The sequence below is a fragment of the Cherax quadricarinatus genome, chromosome 70, assembly GCF_038502225.1.
Source record: "Cherax quadricarinatus isolate ZL_2023a chromosome 70, ASM3850222v1, whole genome shotgun sequence".
NCBI lineage: Eukaryota > Metazoa > Arthropoda > Malacostraca > Decapoda > Parastacidae > Cherax > Cherax quadricarinatus.
In genome coordinates this window covers 21,837,956-21,860,370 of record NC_091361.1, presented here as the reverse complement: position 1 = coordinate 21,860,370, position 22,415 = coordinate 21,837,956, and the positions used below count along the sequence as shown (strand labels likewise).

The window sequence follows — 22,415 nt, the reverse complement described above, 5'->3', positions numbered from 1 at the left end:
ACAACCAGACACTACGTTTACAGACAAAATGCTCAATTACAGACTTTTGTTCATTTTGTCCAGTTAGTGTTTTTCTGGTCATTTTTGTCCTATATTGCTGACATTCGCTAATGAGAAGTTTTATTGTATTTATGGGAGTTATACATTGGCTTTATTATAACCCAAGTTCTTTTGTTAAAAATTAAGGGCAAACTTCAGTTTTTATTTTAGTTTTTAATAATTCCCAATAATATTTCATATTACTGCAGTGACATTGTTTATACCCATGAAAATCAGTGGCCCTTTGAGCTGCTCACCACCAAATCCGTCCAGTGGCACTTGCAACCCTTCACAACAACAATAATATGCAGTGATAACTTTTCTTCAGTTTTTTTTCGTTATATTAGATGCTTTTTTTTCACAATCTTGTTTATTTAGTGTTTGCAAGATAGGGGGGTATTAGTCTTGTATATATATATATTTTTTTTTTAGTAAAACATCTTGCCTTATTACAGTGGACCCCCGGATTAAGACATCATCGGAATAAGTAATAATCTGAATAAGTAACGTTTTTGTGTCAAAATATTGTCTCGGTGAGCGTCACTGAACTCGGCATAAGTCAGTCGTGTCAGGGCCTGAGCTGCCCAGTGTGCCATTGTTTACCAGCTAGTGAGGATGATCCCACGCGTTCATAGGATACATTTTGTATTATTCCATTCTTTTTAGTGCTTGTAACTACTAAATAAGCCACCATGGGCCAAAAGAAAGCTTCAGATGCCAGCCAGCCCATTGTTAAAGGGCTGGGAGAGAGGGGAGAATGTGCCTTTTTCAGTGATTCTGCAATATGTATGATACTAAAGCAGGAGTAGTCTATGAAGGCTATAGCACTAGCCAGCGATGAAGTGTAGCATTAACTGTAGCAAGTAAGTTGAGCGATTAATTGATAGAAAAAGGAGAGCACGAACCTAACTCCTCCAGTGTTGTTGGAGTTATATAAGGCGACTGACAACACCACCGCCTCTACCACCTCTGCTGCCTTCTCCACCACCACTATATATTGCTTATGCTGTCAGTGGCCCTTATACACTCAACAACAACAATACAGCAACACTCGTGACATATTTAATGATGTATGTATTTTATTCATTCTAGAGTATACGTATGTCATGTTTCTATGTTATTAATATTGTTTGTCATATTAGATGAATTGTGCTAGATAAATAAGCCATAGAGCTGATACTAGTGTCTTATTGAAGGACTATCTTGTCCTGTCTCCCAACACAATTCCTAACATACGCCAGAAACAGCCTCTCAGGAATACTTGTTTAAGTGACAAGGGTCCAGTGATTCTCAAGCTATTCCTAATGGCATTAAAAAACAAAGGAGGGAAGTAACCCAGGATAAGGACTTGGTACCTGAAGTCTTTATGGAGTGGGATTCCACTTCCAAACAGTTGTAAACTCCTCCATCCTCTCTCCTCCTCCTATCTTCCATACATGTCTTCAGTAAAGGTAAGTGTGATGTTATTATTGTTTTATTCTTCATGTATCATTGTTTTCTGTGTGGGTAAATGTATATTTCATGTAGAAAACATTTTTTTAATACTTTTGGATCTCTGAAGTGGATTAATTGGATTTCCATTATTCCTTATGGGGAAATTAATTTGGAATGAGTCAGATTCGGGATAAGTCACTCTCTCTGGAACTGATTAATTTCGTAATGGGGGGAGGTTCCACTGTACTTATAATAAATGTTAGGTAGGCATCAGCTTTCAGATGTAAGCAGGTAAGAGAAAATAATAACTTTGTATAACTGAATATAGTAGAAAGTGAAATGGGTTTTATTTATATATTGTGTATTAAACATGCAAAACTTGGATTAAAGTGTCATAAACTCTGATTGCTATGTAAACCTTTGATATAACAGCTTACAGGAGGTATTGTTTGAGTGTTAAATCTAATATAATATTGTACTGTTCCATAATTTAGAAATGTACTGCTCTAATCATTGAAAATAAACATGTTTAAGTACAATTTACCCAGCAGATTTTGCATGTTATTTCAAAAATCCGTTATAGCAAGGTTTGCTATATTAATGGTTTAACCCATAAACTGTCCAAACGTAGATCTATGTTCATTTGTGTAGCGCTCTGAACGTAGATCTTCGTTTTTTTACATTCTTTCTTATGGGGAAAATCAAGGTTGGAGCACTACTCGTGAAAACGTAAATCTACGTTTGGACAGTTTAAGGGCTAAAGGGGAAAAGAACCCACTTGGGTAGGAAAATAAGACAGGTGAGATAGTTGTGTGTGTTTCGACATCAAGCAAAGAGAGACATCAGCAGATACCTCTTACCTGTGTTTCATATTTCTTTTGAAGTGTTTTCTCTGTTTGTTATAAGATATTTAATGTTTCAGGTGTATACCATGGGTCTGAGTGGAGAAAAGCTTGTGGTGGGGACACTGTACAGGAAAGTGATAGTTTGGGATCTGCGCAACATGGGATTTGCTCAACAGCGACGAGAATCTTCACTCAAGTACCAAACACGTTGTATTCAATGCTTCCCAAATAAGCAGGTATTGTTTCTTATCAACTTTACACTGCAAGTCTGCACTTTAGTTGCACCACTGTATGAGGATTTGCAATGCTTAACTGAACAAAACTTCATACCAAATTATTAGCATTTACTTGTAGTGGTAACCCAAGTTCATTTAGTTTCTGTCCATATCTATGATAATGTTTTCCTTGGAAGATCAAATCTAGATTGTGGGGCATGAAGTATTACCAAGCATCACTAGTCCAGCATAATTTGTCTCGTGCAGTTACTTACCCAATATGTAAATTGAAGGTCCTTAACTGTGGCAGGTCATGCATTTTAATGCCTATGTGTGTGTGTGGCAAAAAGAAAAGAAAAAAGTTTGAAAGCTTATTTTTTTCTAAAGAAGATTATATAAAAGAAAGAAAACCAGAGACAGCTTGTGGTTTTATAGTGTGTTTTAAGTTTTCGAAAAATTATCACTTATAAGCAACAGTGTCATAAATGCAGCTGTATTTATGTTTTACAGTTTTCTGTTGCATCATAATAATTTAAAAAAATGTTTTTAATGTCTAAAACCTCTCTATTCAGTAGGGCCCCACTTATATGGCAGGTTAGGTTCCAGGCTACCGCCGTAAAGCGAAAGTCGCCATAAAGTGGAACACCCCTTTTTTTCACTTATAAATGCATAAAAATACTAGATAACAAGTTTACACTAACATATATTAAGTTAGCAATATAACTAGGTATTAAAAACAATAAAAGGGTAAAATACACATACAGTACACTCATTACTTAAAATATTTGTTGTCTTAATCTAGGGTGAGACGAGTAGTATTTATTTTAAAAAATGAGGTGTGGTATGTATGGTAGCCAGCCAGGCTACTGTACCAGGCCACCCCACCTACACATAATATTCTATGACATTTAACCCTTTCAGGGTTTCGGACGTACTAGTACGGCTTACGCACCAAGACTTTTGATGTCCTAGAACGCCTAAATTCTAGTGCCCTCAAATCTAGTGAGAGAAAGCTGGTAGGCCTTCATATGAAAGAATGGGTCTGTGGTCAGTGTGCACAGTATAAAAAAAATCCTGCAACACAGTGCATAATGAGAAAAAAAACTCTGACCATGTTTTTGGTTTAAAACAGCGACTTTGCACTGTATTTTCGTATGGTATCTATGGTTGTATTCTAGTTTTCCTGGTCTCATTTTATAGAATGGAAGACATATTACAGAAATTGAGATGATTTTGATTGGTTTCATAATGAAAAGTGCCTTGAAATTAAGCTCAAAGTAGCAGAAATGTTCGATTTTTACCAAATTTCAAAAGTAAAGAAATCATGCCAAGTGTCCATTACACGTCAACTGGTGAGTCTAATATTTTTTCACAAGTGCTCTGATATTATTTATACCATTTCTACACTAATGCAGTAGTCTGCATAACAGTAAGTCTTCTATTTTTTGTGAGAATAAAAATTCAAAGTGGAAAGCAAAAGAGATATAAGAGGGGCCTGGGAACGTGAATAATGAACAGAGAAAATGTTATTTTAATGCCAGGAATGTCTGTATTACTTATTCTGGACCGTATTTGGAAATTGGCATCTTTCAAAATTTGTGTGAAATTGGCAAAATTGCCAATTTTGGCCACTTTATTGGATACTTGAAATTGGTAAATGGATGGTTTATTGTACTCATTCGATAGAAAAAATGGATTTCTAGCGAAATAGATATGATTTTTGTCAACTGGTACACTGAAATTGGCCGAAAATATGGCGCAAAGTGGGCCAAATTGCCGATGTATAAACATCGCCAGACCGCTAACTTCGCTAGAGCATAATTCTGTAAGTGTGCCATCAAATTTCATACCTTTGGTGTCATTATGATAGGGAAAAGATTCTCTTATCATTTCATAAGAAATTTTTTTTTTTTTTTTTCCAAAAAATTTTCGACTAGGAGAGGGCCACTCGACCCTGAAAAGGTTAACTTAAGACAACACAAGGAAATTGCCTTTGGATACATTCAGAATTCTGCTGAGAGGGGTCACCATGATTGTCGTCTGTGGTAGAAACTCCTCTTTAATCCTTTAACTGTCGGTGTCTTGTATATACTTTTTACAAGCCAGTGTTTTTGAAGTATTAATCCTTAACCCCTTGACTGTCGCAACCCCCAATCCTGAGGTGTCTCCTGGTGTCGAAAAATTTAAAAAAAAAATTATTTTTTCTTATGAAACGATAGAGAATCTTTTCCCGATTGTAATGACACCAAAAAAACGAAATTTGATGGAAAACTGGCGGAGTTATGCTCTCGCGAAGTTAGCGACCTCGGCGATATTTACAAATCGTTGATTTTGCCCACTTTGAGCCCTATTTTCGGCTAATTCCGTTGTTCCAGTCGACCAGACTCATAGCTATTTCTTTAGAACTCCATTTTTTCTATCGATTGAGTACAAGAAACTGCCCATTTACCGATTTCAACTACCCAATAATGTGGTCAGAAATTTGCAATTTGGTCAATTTCACGAAAATTAAAAAATGACAATTTCAAAATAAGGTCCAGAATGAACAATGCAGACATTCCTGGCTCTAAAATAACATTTTCTTTGTTCATCAGTCATGTCTCCAGGCCCCTCTGATATTACTCTTTCTTTCTATTTTGAATTTTTATTCAAACAAAAAATAGAAGACTTAATATTATGCATACTACTGCAATACTGTAATAATTGTATAAATAACATCAACCCATTCATGACTGCATATTAGAATGGCTAGTTAGACATTTATTGGACAATAACATCATTTGTTTACTTTTGAACATTGGCAAAAATCAAACATTTCTCCTACTTTCAGCTCCATTTCCAGGTTCTTTTTACAGTAAAATCAATCAAAATCACCTCTATTTCTATAGTATGTTTTCCATTCTGTCAAATGAGACCAAGAAAACGAGAATACAACTATAAATACCATACGAAAATAGACCACAAAGTCGGCATTTTAATTAAAAAACGGCCGGAGTTTTTTTTCTCTCATTATGCACTGCGTGCTCCAGGATTTTTTTATATGGTGCACACTGACCACACAGACCCATTCGCTCACATGTGGGCCTACCAGCTTTCTCCTGCTTGATTTGAAGCCGCTAGAATTTATGAGTATATGTCAAACACGGTACCTTGTAAGACGTATATATATGGCCGCGACAGTCAAAGGGTTAAATGGTCCAAATGTATATATACGTTTTTCCAACATTTGAAAGTATGTAAAAAATGTAGATCATCTTTCTTGTTTTACATTTAAATGTTACTTTGCTTACACTCCAACAGCACGTCAAGTACTATTAAAAACCATTTGTCTCCATTCACTCCTATCAAACACGCTCACGCATGCCTGCTTTCCTGGGGCTGGGATGGAGGATATTGTTAGCCGTCTGGATGACATCATGAGAGGTAATGGGAGCAATCCTATTATCTGTCTCAGTGCTGGAGGCAACGATGTTGGCAGACGTAGGAGTGAAGACTTGATTAGCAGGTATAGGTCAGCAATAGAAATAATTAGGAGTAAGGGTGGGAACCCTGTCATATGTGGTATTTTGCCAAGGAGAGGAGTTGGAAATGAATGGTTGTCCAGGGCAATTGGTGTCAATTGCTGGCTGGACAAATACTGTAAGGAAAATGCGTTAACATTCATTGACAACTGGGACCTCTTCTATGACAGGAATGACATGTATGCCAGGGATGGGGTTCACTTATCTAGGTCTGGGGTGGTAGCACTGGCAACTGCAGTGGAGGGAGCAGTTAGGACTTTAAACTAGGAATAGTTAGTGGTATGGGTTTTGGCAGGAAAACAGTGAAGTCCCAGTGTAGTAATATTACGAGTTCTAGGGGAACAAGTAATAAGCAGAACAAGGTAGATATTGAAAAGCCAGGGACTTTGGGTGATAAGGACAGTAATAGGTTTAGTAGAAAATCAGAAATGAGCAGGAAGGGTAAAGAGAAAGGAGAGTCTTTCAATGTTTATTATGCTAATTGCCGTAGTGCTAGGAATAAGATGGACGAGTTGAGATTAGTTGCTAGTGCAGGTAACATTGATGTATTTGCCTTAACTGAGACGTGGTTTAATTCAAAAAGTCGGTCATGCCTGCGGAATGTCATATTCAGGGTTTTAAATTGTTCCAAGAAGATAGAAGTATCGGGAAGGGGGGTGGGGTGGCATTGTATGTCCGAGATCTCTTGAACTGTTGCATAAAAATGGGTATTAAGTCTGAAGTAACACATACAGAGTCTGTTTGGATAGAATTTTCAGAGGGGCATGAAAAACTGATTTTAGGAGTGATATACCGTCCCCCAAACTTAGATAGGGACCAAGGGAGACTACTATGGGAGGAAATTGTTAAGGCCACAAGGCACGATAATGTAGTAATTCTAGGAGACTAACTTTAGTCATATTGATTGGAATTTCTTGACTGGGAATTTAGAATCATACGACTTCTTAGAAGTAGTTCAGGATTGTTTTTTGAAGCAGTTTGTGACAGAACCTACAAGGGGAAATAACCTGCTTGACTTAGTTATGGCAAACAATGAATCCCTTGTTAATAATTTAGAAATTTCAGAGGAACTGGATGCTAGCGACCACAAATCAATTACATTTAGCATTGAATGGAAGTACGATAGTAGCGATAACTCAGTAACAGTCCCAGATTTTCGCTTAGCAGATTACGATGGGCTTAGAGAACACTTATCATCTGTTGACTGGGGTAACGAAGTGAGCTATCAATATGACAGTTTTCTGAACACTATACATGCTGCTCAAAGAACGTTTATCCCATATAAAGAAATTAGATCAAATAGAAATGACCCAAAATGGATGAATAATAGGCTCAAATATCTACTTGGGCATAAGAAAGGAATTTATGGGCGTATCAAAAGAGGAGAGGGTCATCTTATGAATCAGTATATTGACATTAAGAGGGACATTAAAAAGGGGATAAGAAAAGCTAAAAGGAACTATGAAATTAAAGTTGCTAGGGATTCTAAAACTAACCCAAAAAGTTTTTTCCAGGTCTATAGAACAAAAGTTAGAGATAAGATAGGTCCCCTTAAAAATAACTATGGGCACCTTACTGACAAAGAGAATGAAATGTGCTCGATTTTTAATAATTATTTTCTCTCAGTTTTTACACAGGAAGACACTAACAATATTCCAGTAATTAATTTTTATAGTTGGCTAGAAGATAAATTATGTAACATCACAGTCACTAGTGAAATGGTTGTGAAGCAGATAGACAGACTGAAGCAAAATAAGTCGCCGGGTCCTGATGAGGTTTTTTCAAGGGTTCTTAAGGAATGCAAAATGGAACTCTGTGAACCATTAACTAATATTTTTAATTTATCTCTTCAAACAGGTGTAGTGTCTGATATGTGGAAGATGGCTAATGTAATTCCTATTTTTAAAACAGGGGACAAGTCGTTACCGTCAAATTACTGCCCAATAAGCCTGACCTCAATTGTAGGCAAATTACTAGAGTCAATTATAGCTGAGATTATAAGAAGCCATCTTGATAAGCATAGCTTGATTAATGATACTCAGCATGGATTCACAAGAGGCCAGTCTTGTCTAACTAATTTATTAACTTTCTTCAGTAAAGCTTTTGAGGCTGTTGACCACGATAAAGAATTTTATATTATTTACTTAGATTTTAGTAAGGCTTTTGATAGAGTTCTGCACCATAGACTGTTAAAGAAAGTGGCAGCTCATGGCATTGGGGGAAAAGTGCTCTCGTGGATCGAGTCATGGCTCACTGACAGGAAGCAGAGAGCGTCCATAAATGGGGTTAAATCTGAGTGGGGATCTGTAACAAGTGGCGTTCCACAGGGATCAGTCTTGGGCCCGTTGTTGTTTATAATATATATCAATGATCTTGATGAGGGAATTACTAGTGATATGAGCAAATTCGCCGATGACACAAAGATAGGTAGGATAATTGATTCAAACGTAGATGTTATGGAACTTCAGGAGGATTTAAACAAACTCTATTCTTGGTCAGAAAAGTGGCAGATGCAGTTCAATGTAGATAAATGCAAGGTTCTGAAGCTTGGGAGTGCCCATAACCCTAGTACTTATAAGTTAAATGATGTAGAACTTAGCCATACAGATTGCGAAAAGGACTTGGGGGTTATGGTGAGCAGCAACCTTAAACCAAGACAGCAATGCCTAAGCGTACGTAATAAGGCAAATAGATTACTGGGATTTATATCAAGAAGTGTAAGCAACAGAAGTCCAGAGGTCATACTGCAGCTTTATACATCATTAGTAAGGCCTCACCTAGATTATGCAGCTCATTTCTGGTCTCCATATTACAGAATGGATGTAAATTCGTTAGAAAACATTCAGCGTAGGATGACTAAATTAATACATAGCATTAGAAATCTTCCTTATGAAGAAAGATTGAAGACTCTTAAGTTACATTCACTTGTTAGACGAAGAATGAGGGGAGACCTGATCGAAGTGCATAAGTGGAAGATAGGTATTAATAAAGGGGATATTAATAAGGTCTTGAGGATGTCTCTCCAAGAGAGAACCCGCAGTAATGGATTTAAATTAGATAAGTTTAGATTTAGAAAGGACATAGGAAAGTATTGGTTTGGAGTGTGTCCTTCCCGGCAGCGGCAGCAGCGACTTCCAAGCTCCGTACTTTTCTCCAACTATCAGAGCTACCAATGCTCCTATGATGACCTAGTTACAAGCAAAACTGCACTACCCAACGTAGCACCCAGAATGACCAAAGATTACCAACAGTGAAACCTACAAATCGAAAATAATAGAGATCAAAGGAAGACTGCCCACAAACCAAAAGCAACACCCCGCTGCCAGCCGAACAACGTAACCCTAAGCTTTGTATAACTACAACTTCTTAACTACAACAATTCCTGTAGTATTATGAGGCGCAATCTAAGAGGAAACAGCACCAAGGCCAGCAAGAAAACACCGAAAAATCAACTATTCAACAAGTGTAGCCAGGAGGACGCCGGCCCAGCAACCACCCCACTCACCACCGCTCAAGGCGACACCACAACAATAACAACAAACATGGCTGCCACCAGCCCATCCTCCCCTCTCTTCCCCGGATTCAACCTACCAAGTAGTCTCTCAGGTATGACCAACGATCCAGATACCCTAAAGACATGCATCTCCAACTTAGTTATTGAAAATATGAATCTTCGAGAGACGCTAACAAAACAAGACACCAGGATGACACAACTCGAGAACAAAATCCTCAGTCTTGAACAAAAGTTATCAACACCAGGAATGACTAACTGTGACAAGACCATCCAAACAGTCATAGATAGCCATACCCAACAAATAATATCTCTTAATACAAAGGTTGAAGAAGCAGTAAAAGAATGGAAGAACAACTTAGATAACCAGTTCAGTGACTACTTTGCTCTCCAAGAAGATAAAACTGAACAAGATAAACTATCGGACGCAGTAATAGTTAACAGTCCACTTTTTCCCAGTGATATGAACCAAACAAACAGTAAAGAAATTACTCTGCAGATCATAAAGGACCAAACAAGTGTTATTGTACCAGAGTCTGAAATAAAAGAAGCCAGGTTACTAGGATCCCATGGTAGAAAAAGTGTTATGCTTAGATTCCACTCACATGACAGGAAAAAAGACTTAATTATTGCATCTATTAAAGTAAAGAAAGAGGTATACATAAACGAGTGTCTTACCAAAAAACGTCAGAACCTCCTGTATAGAGTCAGAAAACTTAAGCGGGAGAATAACGACACAATACACCAATGCTTCACACGGGATGGGAAAATTCTTGTTAGGAAAACAAATGTAGGTCAACTGTACACAATCACGAACGAGAATGATCTATCACGATTTCTCAGGGATACTAATCTTACAGAGAATAACTAAACAATGTCCAACCTAAAAGCCTACGTAGTGTAGTGTATGTTTTGCTCCACTATTGTTCAAATTTCATAGTACAATCTCTTAGTAATTAAATAATCAACTACCTCATTTTGTGATTTTACTAGTAAGCATAAGTCACCTTGTGTAATTTTCTTATTTACTATTGTTTGCTTAAACATTAGCTGAATTGATACTTTCTCTGTCCATATTACTACCTCATATTTTTTTAAATACTATCAATTGATAATTATTATTACATTTTTACATTAATTTACTCTTAAAGTCTTTAATAACCATTACTTGTCTTACCTTTACCTGTTTTAATACCACATTTACTATCTTAGAGTACTCTTAATTACCTTGTACTGCCATATAACCTCTAGTATAACTACCAGTGCAATATTGAATGAAATAAACATTACTTATTCACGTTTTTTTGTAATCATTATTACTTACTAAAATTTTATTAAACACCATATTTACTACCAGTCAATTTTACTTTTGTACATTAAACATTATTTTATACTTCCCATAACATTTTGTTGCCAAATTTTCAAGTTTGTATATTCAACTCCAACCTTTATATTATCCTTTGCACCTGTGTACCTGTGTACCTGTCTACCATCTTATTATCATATTATAACCAAGACATTACCATTGTTATTTTTTACCCTTTCAGGGTCCGTCCCGTAGATCTACGGCTGTTCGGTGAGTGTCCAAATCGTAGATCTACGCCAAAATTCTAGCGCCGTCAAATTTAGCGCGAAAGCGCTCATAGGCCTACATGTGAGAGAATGGGTCTGCGCCGTGGGTGTGCGCCATAAACAAAAAATCTAGGCGCCTGCATAGCATTGTGGGAACGCCGGCTCAGTCACCCTTGTTCACCATGCCTCGTCGCAAGTCAGCTCTCACTCCCCAGAAAATTGGGACTCTCCTCTTCCTGTCTGATAGTTCTGACACTGATGGAAGTGGAAATGAAGACGAATTCTACGGCTTTGATAAGTTAGTGACCGAAAATAATGACCAGGATATCGATAATAGTGCAGAAAACCCCGACGATCCTCGACCTTCTACCTCTGGTGTGGGCACTCGTGACTCACGGTCGGGTGTTCCTAAACGTAAGAGAAAACTAATATTTTCCCGTGGCCTGGCCTCTGACTTCAGTAATGACGATGATTCTGACGTGGATTGTGATTTTATTGCGCTCGACGATCATTCGAGTAGTGATAGTGAGGAAACATATTCACCAGTGAAGCGTCGGTATGTTCGCCGCCGCATGCGCTCGGGTAGTGTACCCTATGCTGTGCCCAGGGGACGGAGTACATCCCGGAGTACATCCCATGGCCCTACACCCGTTTTAGGTAGTGATAGTGAGGATGATGTGGCTACACTTGGCATGGATGGGCCACAGGCATCAGTGGATGGTGTTAGTGGTGCTGGTGGTGGTAGTGGCACCGCCATGCGTGACTCACTGTGCCACGCGGGGACCCACGCTGCTGACTCGTCAGTTCAAGGACAAAGCGGAGCGTCACCCACCAGCCCGCCACAACCACCCGTACAACCAGCCTATGATGTCCAGTATCCACCAGCAAACCGTATCTGGGATTGGCAGCAAAATCCCAATTTTGTTCCCAGCCCTCACCACTTTGATGACTCTCAAAGTGGAATTCTACCTACCTGTCCCCTTGGAACCACGGCCAATGAACTGGAATTCTTTGAATTATTCTTTGACCAGCCATTGATGGAAATTATTGCCAGGGAAAGTAATAAGTATTTTCAGTACACCATGGCAAATACGATCTTATCACCACAGTCAAGACTACACAGGTGGAAAGAGACGACTGTTGCAGAAATGTATTTGCTTTTTGCAACAATAATGCTTATGCCTCACGTCTATAAGCATAATATAAAAGCATACTGGTCCACAGATCGGCTAATTTGTACCCCATCCTTCAGTGAAATAATACCAGTGAACAGGTTTATCTTACTGTTACGTATGTTGCACTTCTCTGACAAAACCAGGCCTGACAGAAGTGACAGGTTATACAAGATTAGAAATGTTTTCATGTATCTCAAACAAAAGTTCAGGATATACTTTTATCCATTCAAGAATCTTGTAATTGACGAGTCTTTGATTTTGTTCAAAGGTAGACTGTCATTCAAGCAGTATATACCGAGCAAGAGGAACCGCTTTGGTATAAAATTGTTTGTACTCTGTGATTGTGACAGTGGCCTGGTGTTGGATATTGTTGTATACACGGGTAGTAAAACATTGAAAGATACCAAGATGTTATTGGGTATCTCAGGTGACGTAGTGAGAAACATGATGGCACCTTATCTTGGTAAGGGCCATACATTATATACCGATAACTGGTACACAAGCCCATTACTCAGTGATTTCATGCGAGTGAACAAGACAGATGTGTGTGGCACAGTGCGTTCTAATCGTAAACATATGCCCAGGCTCAACGCAGGTGTTCGTGGTGATGACGTGCAGGTGTTTACTGCCAATGACATCATGGCATTACGGTGGCATGACAAACGAGATGTCACATTGTTGACAACCATTCACCGTAATGAAATGCAAGACAGTGGCAAAGTTGATCGAGTGACTAATGAACGTATTCGAAAACCAGTGTCAGTGATTGATTATACACAAAACATGCGCTTGGTTGACAAGTGTGACATGCAGATTGGTTTTGTTGACTGTGTTCGTAAGAGTTACAAGTGGTACATGAAACTTTTCTTCCATCTCATGGACATTTCAATGCTGAATGCATATAATATGTACCAAATAAAGACTGGTAACAGACCACCGTATGGTGAATTTTGTTTGTCTGTTGTCAGACAACTCATAATGAAGTACCAGGTAACAACACCTGCAATACAACATGGTCCTCGAATTCATCACAATATACCCAAGCGTTTGAGGAGAGAAGGTGATCATTTCATAATACAGCTTCCTTCAACTCAAAAGAAATTTGCTCAGAAGAGATGCATTGTCTGTGCACAAACAAAACGACGGCAACAAAGACGCAAAGACACTCGGTTTATGTGTGAGGAATGTAAGGTGCCTCTGTGCATGGTGCCTTGTTTCAAGGAGTTCCACAAGCTCCAGCAGTTCTAAAACCATGTCCAGTGATTGTAAATATGTAAATATATGATAGAACATTAGTATTATACAATATTTGTGCATGTTTATTGTAATAAACAACAGTGGTAAACAATAATATGATAATAACTTTAGTGCGGTTATTGTGTTCAATACAGTGAGTATATATATATCAATTATATACAGTATTGGTCTCTCAGGCCCCAAATGTTAGTAGGAATAGAAAAAAATTGGAAAAGAAAAGAAAAAACAACTAAAACAACAAAATAATATCATACGCGTATGTGGAATTCGTCGATGTTGCCGCCACCACATCATTTTCTATAAACTTCTTGGCACTGTATCTCGGTAAGTACTGATCAGATTCTAATTTTTTTTGTTTTATTACCTTCACAAAAATATGCTCTTTAATTCTGTAAGAAAAAATAATTTTTTTTTTTTTTTTTTTCAAAATTTCTTGGACACTGGTGCGTGACTTCAGATTTTGGCCTTGGACCCTGAAAGGGTTAATACTAGCTCAAAACATAGACTCCACAAAAGTCATTATATTAGACCTTAGTGCAATTACAAGTGAGTCTTTTTCTATTTTAAATTTGTATTTCTGTATTACTAGTTTATAACTAGTTGTACTTTAGTTCATTCCAGCACAACACATAGACAACATCAACTTCATTATGTGTAGTAGTGACTATACTCTATATGGCCAAAATACTCTAGCTATATACTTATCCAAGCTTCCCACCACTATAGATATCAGTACTAGAACTCAACACATAACTCAGGATATAAATAACCATAATTTAAACCTAGAAGATGATTGATCACGTTGACCCTGATCTAAACCTCCATAATCTGACACCCAATCAAAACCTATTGGAAAGTAACTGCCTTTATTACACAGCATCACAAGCCACCACTATCCTAAACAATGATAAAAGTCTATCAGTACTTAACTACAACATCAGGTCCTTAAGCAAACACTATGATGACCTCCTGGCACTCCTTGAATCACTAAAGACACCCTTCTCCTGCATTATTCTTACTGAGACCTGGCTTAAGCAGGACACAATAGATATCTACTCTCTACCAGGATACACAGCAATTCACAACTGCAGACCAAACCAAGTTGGGGGTGGTATTGCAATCTATTACTCTAACCAATTATCTTGTATTAGCACCACTTGCTTTAGTGATGAATATGGGGAATACATTTTTGCTAATTTTACTGTAAAAAACCTTAAGACACCTATAACAATCGGTGCCATTTACTGGATACCTCACACAAACATCCCAAATTTCAGTGAGAAATTAAAGTCACTAATAACAAACAGACAAATGAATAAGCACCACCTTCTCTTAGCTGGAGACTTCAACATCAACCTTGGCTTACTAAATGATCAGCCTGTAACTGATTTCATCAACAATATGAACAACACACTTCTCATACCAACAATAACTAAACCAACCAGGCTCACTGAGACAAGTGCAACCATAATAGACCACATATGGACCAATATACTAGCCCCCCTTAAATCAGGGATAATCACAGACAGCACTACAGACCACTACCCTACCTTCCTCCTGACAAACATTAATAAACCACCGCTTGAATACAACAAAGTCTCATTTAGACTCCATGACGAGGCCTCAATAAGGAAGTTCACAACTGACCTAGAGATTGTTGACTGGCCTACAGAATTCTCCAAGGCCAATGGTATTGATGACTGGACAGACATTTTTCTTAACAAATTACTTAGACTATACAACAAACATTGTCCTATAAAAACGAAACAGATCACAAACAAACGGCTTGGTTGCCCATGGCTAACCAGCACCATTCTGAAATCCATTGACAAGAAACACCAATATGAAAAGCAATATAGACAGGGCTTAATACACAAAGATATTCTTAAACACTATTCATCAGTTCTCACCAAAGTAATAAAGAAAGCCAAACAACTATACTACTCCAGTAGATTCACTGACACAAGAGGAGATATAAAAAAGACCTGGAAAACACACTCTCAGATTCTAGGGACCCACAAACTGAAAAAAACATAGAATATTATCCTAACTAAACCTAATGAAACACCACTACATCCCACTGACACAACTAACAAGATAAACGACTTCTTCTCAACCATAGGATCTAATCTCGCCAATAAAATCCCACATACTAATGCCCATGCCGGGGAGTACCTAGATGGGAATTTCCCAAATTCCTTCTATCTTGCACCAACTGAGCCCTCGGAAGTCACCGAGATTATAAAGTCCCTTAAAAACAACTCAGGGAATCTGTCTAATGTCCCACCATTACTGTACAAGCGAGCGGCCCATATCCTTTCGCATGCTATTTCATTACTTTTTAACAAGTCACTAGAACTAGCACCTTCCCGAAACTACTCAAGATGGCGAGGGTTACACCAATACATAAAGGTGGTGACCCTACAGACTTAAACAACTATAAGCCAATATCAAACTTACCATTGCTATCCAAAATCTTTGAGAAACTCGTGCACAGGAGACTATATTCATTTATAACAGCACAAAACATACTCAACCCCTGCCAATTTGGATTTAAGAAAAATAAAAGCACTAATGATGCAATCATAAAAATGCTAGATCTGCTTTACACAGCATTGGAAAATAAGGAATATCCACTAGGAATTTTTATTGACCTAAGAAAAGCTTTTGACACAGTAGACCACGACATCCTACTCCACAAACTTGACCATTACGGTATAAGAGGCCATGCGCTTGCTTATTTCAAATCTTACCTTACTAATAGGTATCAGTATGTTACCATTAAAGACACAGCATCAACAACATGGCTATTGATACTGGAGTTCCGCAGGGAAGTGTCCTTGGTCCCCTGCTCTTCCTCATATACATCAATGACCTTCCAAACGTATCCCAACACCTGAAACCCATTCTCTTTGCTGACGACACTACTTATGTCATCTCTCACCCTAATCTTGCCACCCTCAACACCATTGTTAACGAGGAGCTGATCAAAATATCGACTTGGATGACAGCCAATAAACTTACGCTTAACACTGACAAAACCTACTATACAGTATTATGTTTGGTAGCAGAGCAGGAGATGCACAAATTAACATTAAGATCGACAACACTCTAATTACCAGACATAATGAGGGCAAATTCCTAGGCCTATACGTTGACAACAACCTGAATTTCAGCACCCATATCCAACACATAACCAAAAAAGTATCCAAAACAGTTGGGATCCTCTCCAAGATACGATACTACGTGCTGCAAAATGCCCTTCTCACACTATTCCACTCACTTATTTATCCATACCTCACCTATGCTATTTGTGCTTGGGGATCAACTGCAGCAACACACCTAAAGCCAATAATAACCCAACAAAAAGCTGCAGTAAGAATAATCACTAAATCCCATCCCTGGCAACACACCCCCCCACTCTTCATAGATCTAAACTTACTCCCTGTTCAGTACATCCACACTTACTACTGTGCAATCTACATCTACAGGACCTTAACCCTTTCAGGGTCCGTCCCGTAGATCTACGGCTTTACGTTCAGGGTCCAAACCGTAGATCTACGCCATGAGCTCAGCTCACTCTGATAAACTGTGAGTGGTACATTTGGGCCTAGATATGAGAGAATACATCTATGTGGTATGTGTGCACCACATAAAACAGATCCTGCAGCACACTGTGTATAATGAGAGAAAAAAAATGAAATCACGATTTTTCGATTAAAACAGCGACTTTGCAGTGTTTTTTCGTATGTTTTTTATAGTTGTATTTGCGATTTCTTGGTCTCATTTGATAGAATGGAAGACATATTACAGAAATAGAGATGATTTTGATTGGTTTTAGCATTGGAAATGGCTTGAAACTGAGCTCAAAGTAGCGGAAATGTTAAATTTTTGCCGATATTCAAGAGTAAACAAACGACCTCACACGTCTAATACACGTCAGCTGTTGGGTCTAATATACATTCACAAATATGGTGATGATATTTATACAATTATTACAGTACTGCATAACAGTAAATCTTCTATTTTTTGGTGTGAATAAAAATTAATTATGTGAATAAAAAATCAAAATGGAATTTATTTGTAAAGCCTCAAAACATAACTAATGAACAGAGGAAATGTTAGTTTAGTGCCAGGAATGCCTACATTGTTCATTCTGGACCCTATTTTGAAATTGGAATATTTTGAACTTTGTGTTAAATTGGCCAAATTAACAATTTCCGATCACTTTATTTTGTAGTTGAAACAGTTGACTTGGTAAATTTCATGTAACTGTGCATGTCTTCTTCAGTTTGTGGGTATTAAAATTAATATTTCATGTGGTAAAAATGTTTTTTTCAATACTTTGGGGTGTCTTGCACGGATTAATTTGATTTCCATTACAGTGGACACCCGCTTAACGATCACCTCCCAATGCGACCAATTATGTAAGTGTATTTATGTAAGTGCGTTTGTACGTGTATGTTTGGGTGTCTGAAATGGACTAATCTACTTCACAATATTCCTTATGGGAACAAATTCGGTCAGTACTGGCACCTGAACATACTTCTGGAATGAAAAAATATCGTTAACCGTGGGGTCCACTGTATTTCTTCTGGGGAAAATTAACTTGACTAACGATTATTTCGATTAACAATGAGCTCTCCGGAACGGATTAATATCGCTGGTTGAGGGTCCACTGTATAGATGATTTTGATTAGTTTCAAAATGAAAAGGACCTTGAAATTGAGCTCAAAGTAGCAGAAATGTTAAATTTTTGCCGATGTTCAAGAGTAAACAAATGATGTCACTGTCCAATAAGCGTCCAACTGGCCATTCTGATACGCAGTCGTGAATGGGTTGACATTATTTATACAATTATTACAATAATGCAATAGTCTGCATAACAGTAAATCTTCTATTTTTTGTGTGAATAAAAATTCAAAATGGAAAGCAAGCGTAATATAGGAAGGGCCTGGAGACGTGAATAATGAACAGAGAAAATGTTATTTTAGTGCCAGGAATGTCTGCATTGTTTATTCTGGACCCTATTTTGAAATTGGCATCTTTTTTAATTAACATGAAATTGGCCAAATTGCCAATTTCTGACCACTTTATTGGGTAGTTGAAATCGGTAAATGGGCAGTTTCTTATACTCAGTCGATAAAACAAATGGAGTTCTAAGGCAATAACTATGAGTTTGGTCAACTGGAACAATGGATTTCACTGAAAATAAGGCTTAAAGTGGGTGAAATCGCTGATGCGTATATATCGCCGAGATTGCTAACTTTCCTAGAGCGTATTTCTGTAAGTTTTCCATCAGATTTCATACTTTTGATGTCATTACCATTGGGAAAAGATTCTGTCATTTCATAAGAAAGAATATTTTTTTTGTCAAATATTTTGCGACACAAAGAGAGACTTCAGGATTTGGGGGTCTCGACAGTCAAAGGGTTAAAGTACAGTGGACCTTCAACTAACGACGGCATCGTCTAACACCAAAATCGACTAACGGCTCTCTTTGGTGTCAAAACATTGGCTCTACTAACGCCGAAAAACTGGTCTAAAGGCTTTCTTCCTGAACCTGTCCATGCGCCCTTAGCAGGCCCAGCCACTCCAAGACTGCACGTATAGCCAGTGTGCCATTGTTTACAAGCCGTTGCGGTCGATTTCATGTGTACATGCGATATATTTTGTATTATTCCATAGTTTTTAGTGCTTGTAACTGCTAAATAAGCCACTATGGGCCCTAGAAAAGCTTCTAGTGCCAACCCTGTGGTAAAAAGGGTGAGAAATGCTGTCGAAATATTATCATACCACAGTCAGCTGCCGCTGCACCACCGTCACCTGCTGCTGCACCACAGTCAGCTGCTGCTGCTGCACTACCATCAGCTGTTGCTGCACCATTGTCAGCTGCTGCTGTACCACCATCAGCTGCTGCTGCTCCACAGTCAGCTGTACTACTCGAAGATGTGGAGAGACTGTTGTTGGTGCGGCTTATCGAGAATACCAAGAAAGTTAACCCCCAGAGGGTTAGCCACCCAGGATAACCCAAGAAAGTCAGTGTGTCATCGAGGACTGTCTAACTTATTTCCATTGGGGTCCCTAATCTTGTCCCCCAGGATGCAACCCACACCAGTTGACTAACACCCAGGTGAACAGGAAAAAAATACCTGGAACTTGTTCTTATATTGGTGAATTTAAGGCCAGCAAAGGTTGGTTTGAGAGATTTAAGAATCATAGTGGCATACACAGTGTGATAAGGCATGGCAAAGCTGAAAAATTCCAACTCCAACAAATATTTGTGACGAAACAGGCCTATTCTGGAAGAAAATGCCAAACAGGACCTACATTACTCAGGAGGAAAAGGCATTCCCAGGACACAAGACTATGAAAGACAGGCTAACTCTCATGTTTTGTTGTAATGCTAGTGGGGATTGCAGAGTGAAGCCTTTACTCATGTATCACTGTGAAAATCCCAGTGTGTTCAAAAAAAAAGTGTCTCATCACTCAACAATACTCTTCAATAAAGGTAAGTGTCATTTTAGTATTTATTAATGTTTGTATTGGGCATGTCTCATTTTCTGTGTAGGGAAATGTATATTTCATGTAGAAAAAAATGATTTTTTTTTTAATACTTTTGGCTGTCTGGAACGGATTAATTGGATTTCCATTATTTCTTATGGGGAAAATTAATTCAACTGAAGGCTAGCTCTCTGGAATGGATTAAAGCCATTGGTTTAGGGTCCACTGTACTGACTAGGGAGGATTTTGGCAAAATAGGTGTTTTCTCTCTCTTTCGATTTCTTTCATTTTTGATGTACGTGAAGAAGTGTTTACTCTCCTTATTGTGTGTAAGTTTCAATAAGATAGCCCAAAAATCAACTGAAAAGAAAAAAACACACATACTGAAAATGATATTTGGTAAGAGCCCCTGCCTAAATGACACTAGGAAAGGTGGTTTTGGGACTTGGTACTCATAAAACATTGCTAATGCAATCTTTTCTTCAATAACCTTTCTGTAAATATTTTATCTTTATTCTAAAAAAAATAAAAAGTTGCTAAGTTTTTGACATGTTGCAAAATATCTTGCCCTTTATGCCCACACAAATCCCAAAATATTTGGAATATAGTAGGGCCCCACTTTACAGTGTTTCACTTTATGGCGTTCCGCTAATACGGTCATTTCAAAATATGACCAAAACTCACTATACAGCTCCCCCCACCTGACTTTCTAATACGGTCACCACACCCCACCTGGTTTGTTTACATTCTCTGTGAGATTCGTAAGCACTAAGTCTCCATTATGTCTGGAAGCTCCAAAATTTCAAGTGTTTTTAAAAGCTATTTCATATTTTATATATACTCTGATAATTATACTTGTGTATACCTGTACCTAAATAAACTTACATACTGTGCTGGCATGCAGGTACACATTAACCCTTTGAGGGTCTGTCCCGTAGATCTACAGCTTTACGTTCAGGGTCCAAACCGTAGATCTACGTCATGAGCTCAGCTCACTCTGATAAACTGTGAGTGGTACATTTGGGCCTAGATATGAGAGAATACATCTATGTGGTATGTGTGCACCACATAAAACAGATCCTGCAGCACGCTGTATATAATGAGAGAAAAAAACTGAAATCATGATTTTTCGATTAAAACAGCGACTTTGCAGTGTTTTTTCATATGTTTTTTATAGTTATATTTGCGATTTCTTGGTCTCATTTGATAGAATGGAAGACATATTACAGAAATAAAGATGATTTTGATTGGTTTTAGCACTGGAAATGACTTGAAACTGAGCTCAAAGTAGCAGAAATGTTAAATTTTTGCCGATATTCAAGAGTAAACAAACGACCTCACATGTCTAATACACGCCAGCTGGTGGGTCTAATATGCATTCACAAATATGGTGATGATATTTATACAATTATTACAGTATTGCATAACAGTAAATCTTCTATTTTTTGGTGTGAATAAAAATTCATTATGTGAATAAAAAATCAAAATGGAATTTATTTGTAAAGCCTCAAAACGTAACTAATGAACAGAGGAAATGTTAGTTTAGTTCCAGGAATACCTACATTGTTTATTCTGGATCCTATTTTGAAATTGGAATATTTTGAACTTTGTGTAAAATTGGCCAAATTAACAATTTCTGATCACTTTAATTTGTAGTTGAAACAGTTGACTTGGCGATTTCTTGTGCTCAATCGATAGAATAGAAGTAATACTAGTGAAATAGCTAAGAATTTGGTTGACTGGAATAATGTAATTGGCCTAAAATGGGAGTCAAAGTCGGCAAAATCGCCGATTCGTAAATATCGCTGACACATCAAAATTCGCGAGAGCATAATTTCGTCAATTTTCCATCAAATTTCGTACTTTTTGTTTTATTACCTTCACAAAAAGATTCTCTACCATTTCACAAGAAAAAATAAAAATTTTTTTTTTTTGAAAATTCTTGGACACTGGGGCACCACTTCAGATTTGGGCCTTGGACCCTGAAGGGGTTAAAATCAGTAAGTGTGTCTTAAATCTCGAGAGGTCATATTAGTAATGATAATAATCACCGAGTCTCATTTAACCCTTAACTGTCCAAACGTAGATCTACATTTTTTCAACATTTGAAAGTATGTAAAAAAAAGTACTTCTTTTTTTTTATATTTGAAAACGTGTAAAAAACTTTGATTTTTTTTTTGTTTGAAAATAGGTAAATAAAACGTAGATCTACTTTTGGAGCACTACGCATGTGAACATAGATCTGCTTGGACAGTTTAAGGATTAAATGTAGTATATTATGTTAATATACACATTTTCATTAATCCATCTATGATATTTTTTTTAAATTATATAATAAACAT

At 37.6% G+C, this 22,415-nt stretch overlaps 1 protein-coding gene across 2 annotated transcripts in view; it reads left to right on the top strand.

The window, feature by feature from the left end:
* The window catches only part of Bub3 (mitotic checkpoint protein Bub3), a 123,659-nt gene that overhangs the window by 70,093 nt on the left and 31,151 nt on the right, over positions 1–22,415 (top strand). For both annotated transcript variants that reach the window (XM_070099955.1, XM_070099954.1), the window contains one exon: positions 2,396–2,554. In XM_070099955.1, the coding sequence (XP_069956056.1) occupies positions 2,396–2,554 (159 nt within the window). The remainder of the gene's footprint in view (positions 1–2,395; positions 2,555–22,415) is intronic.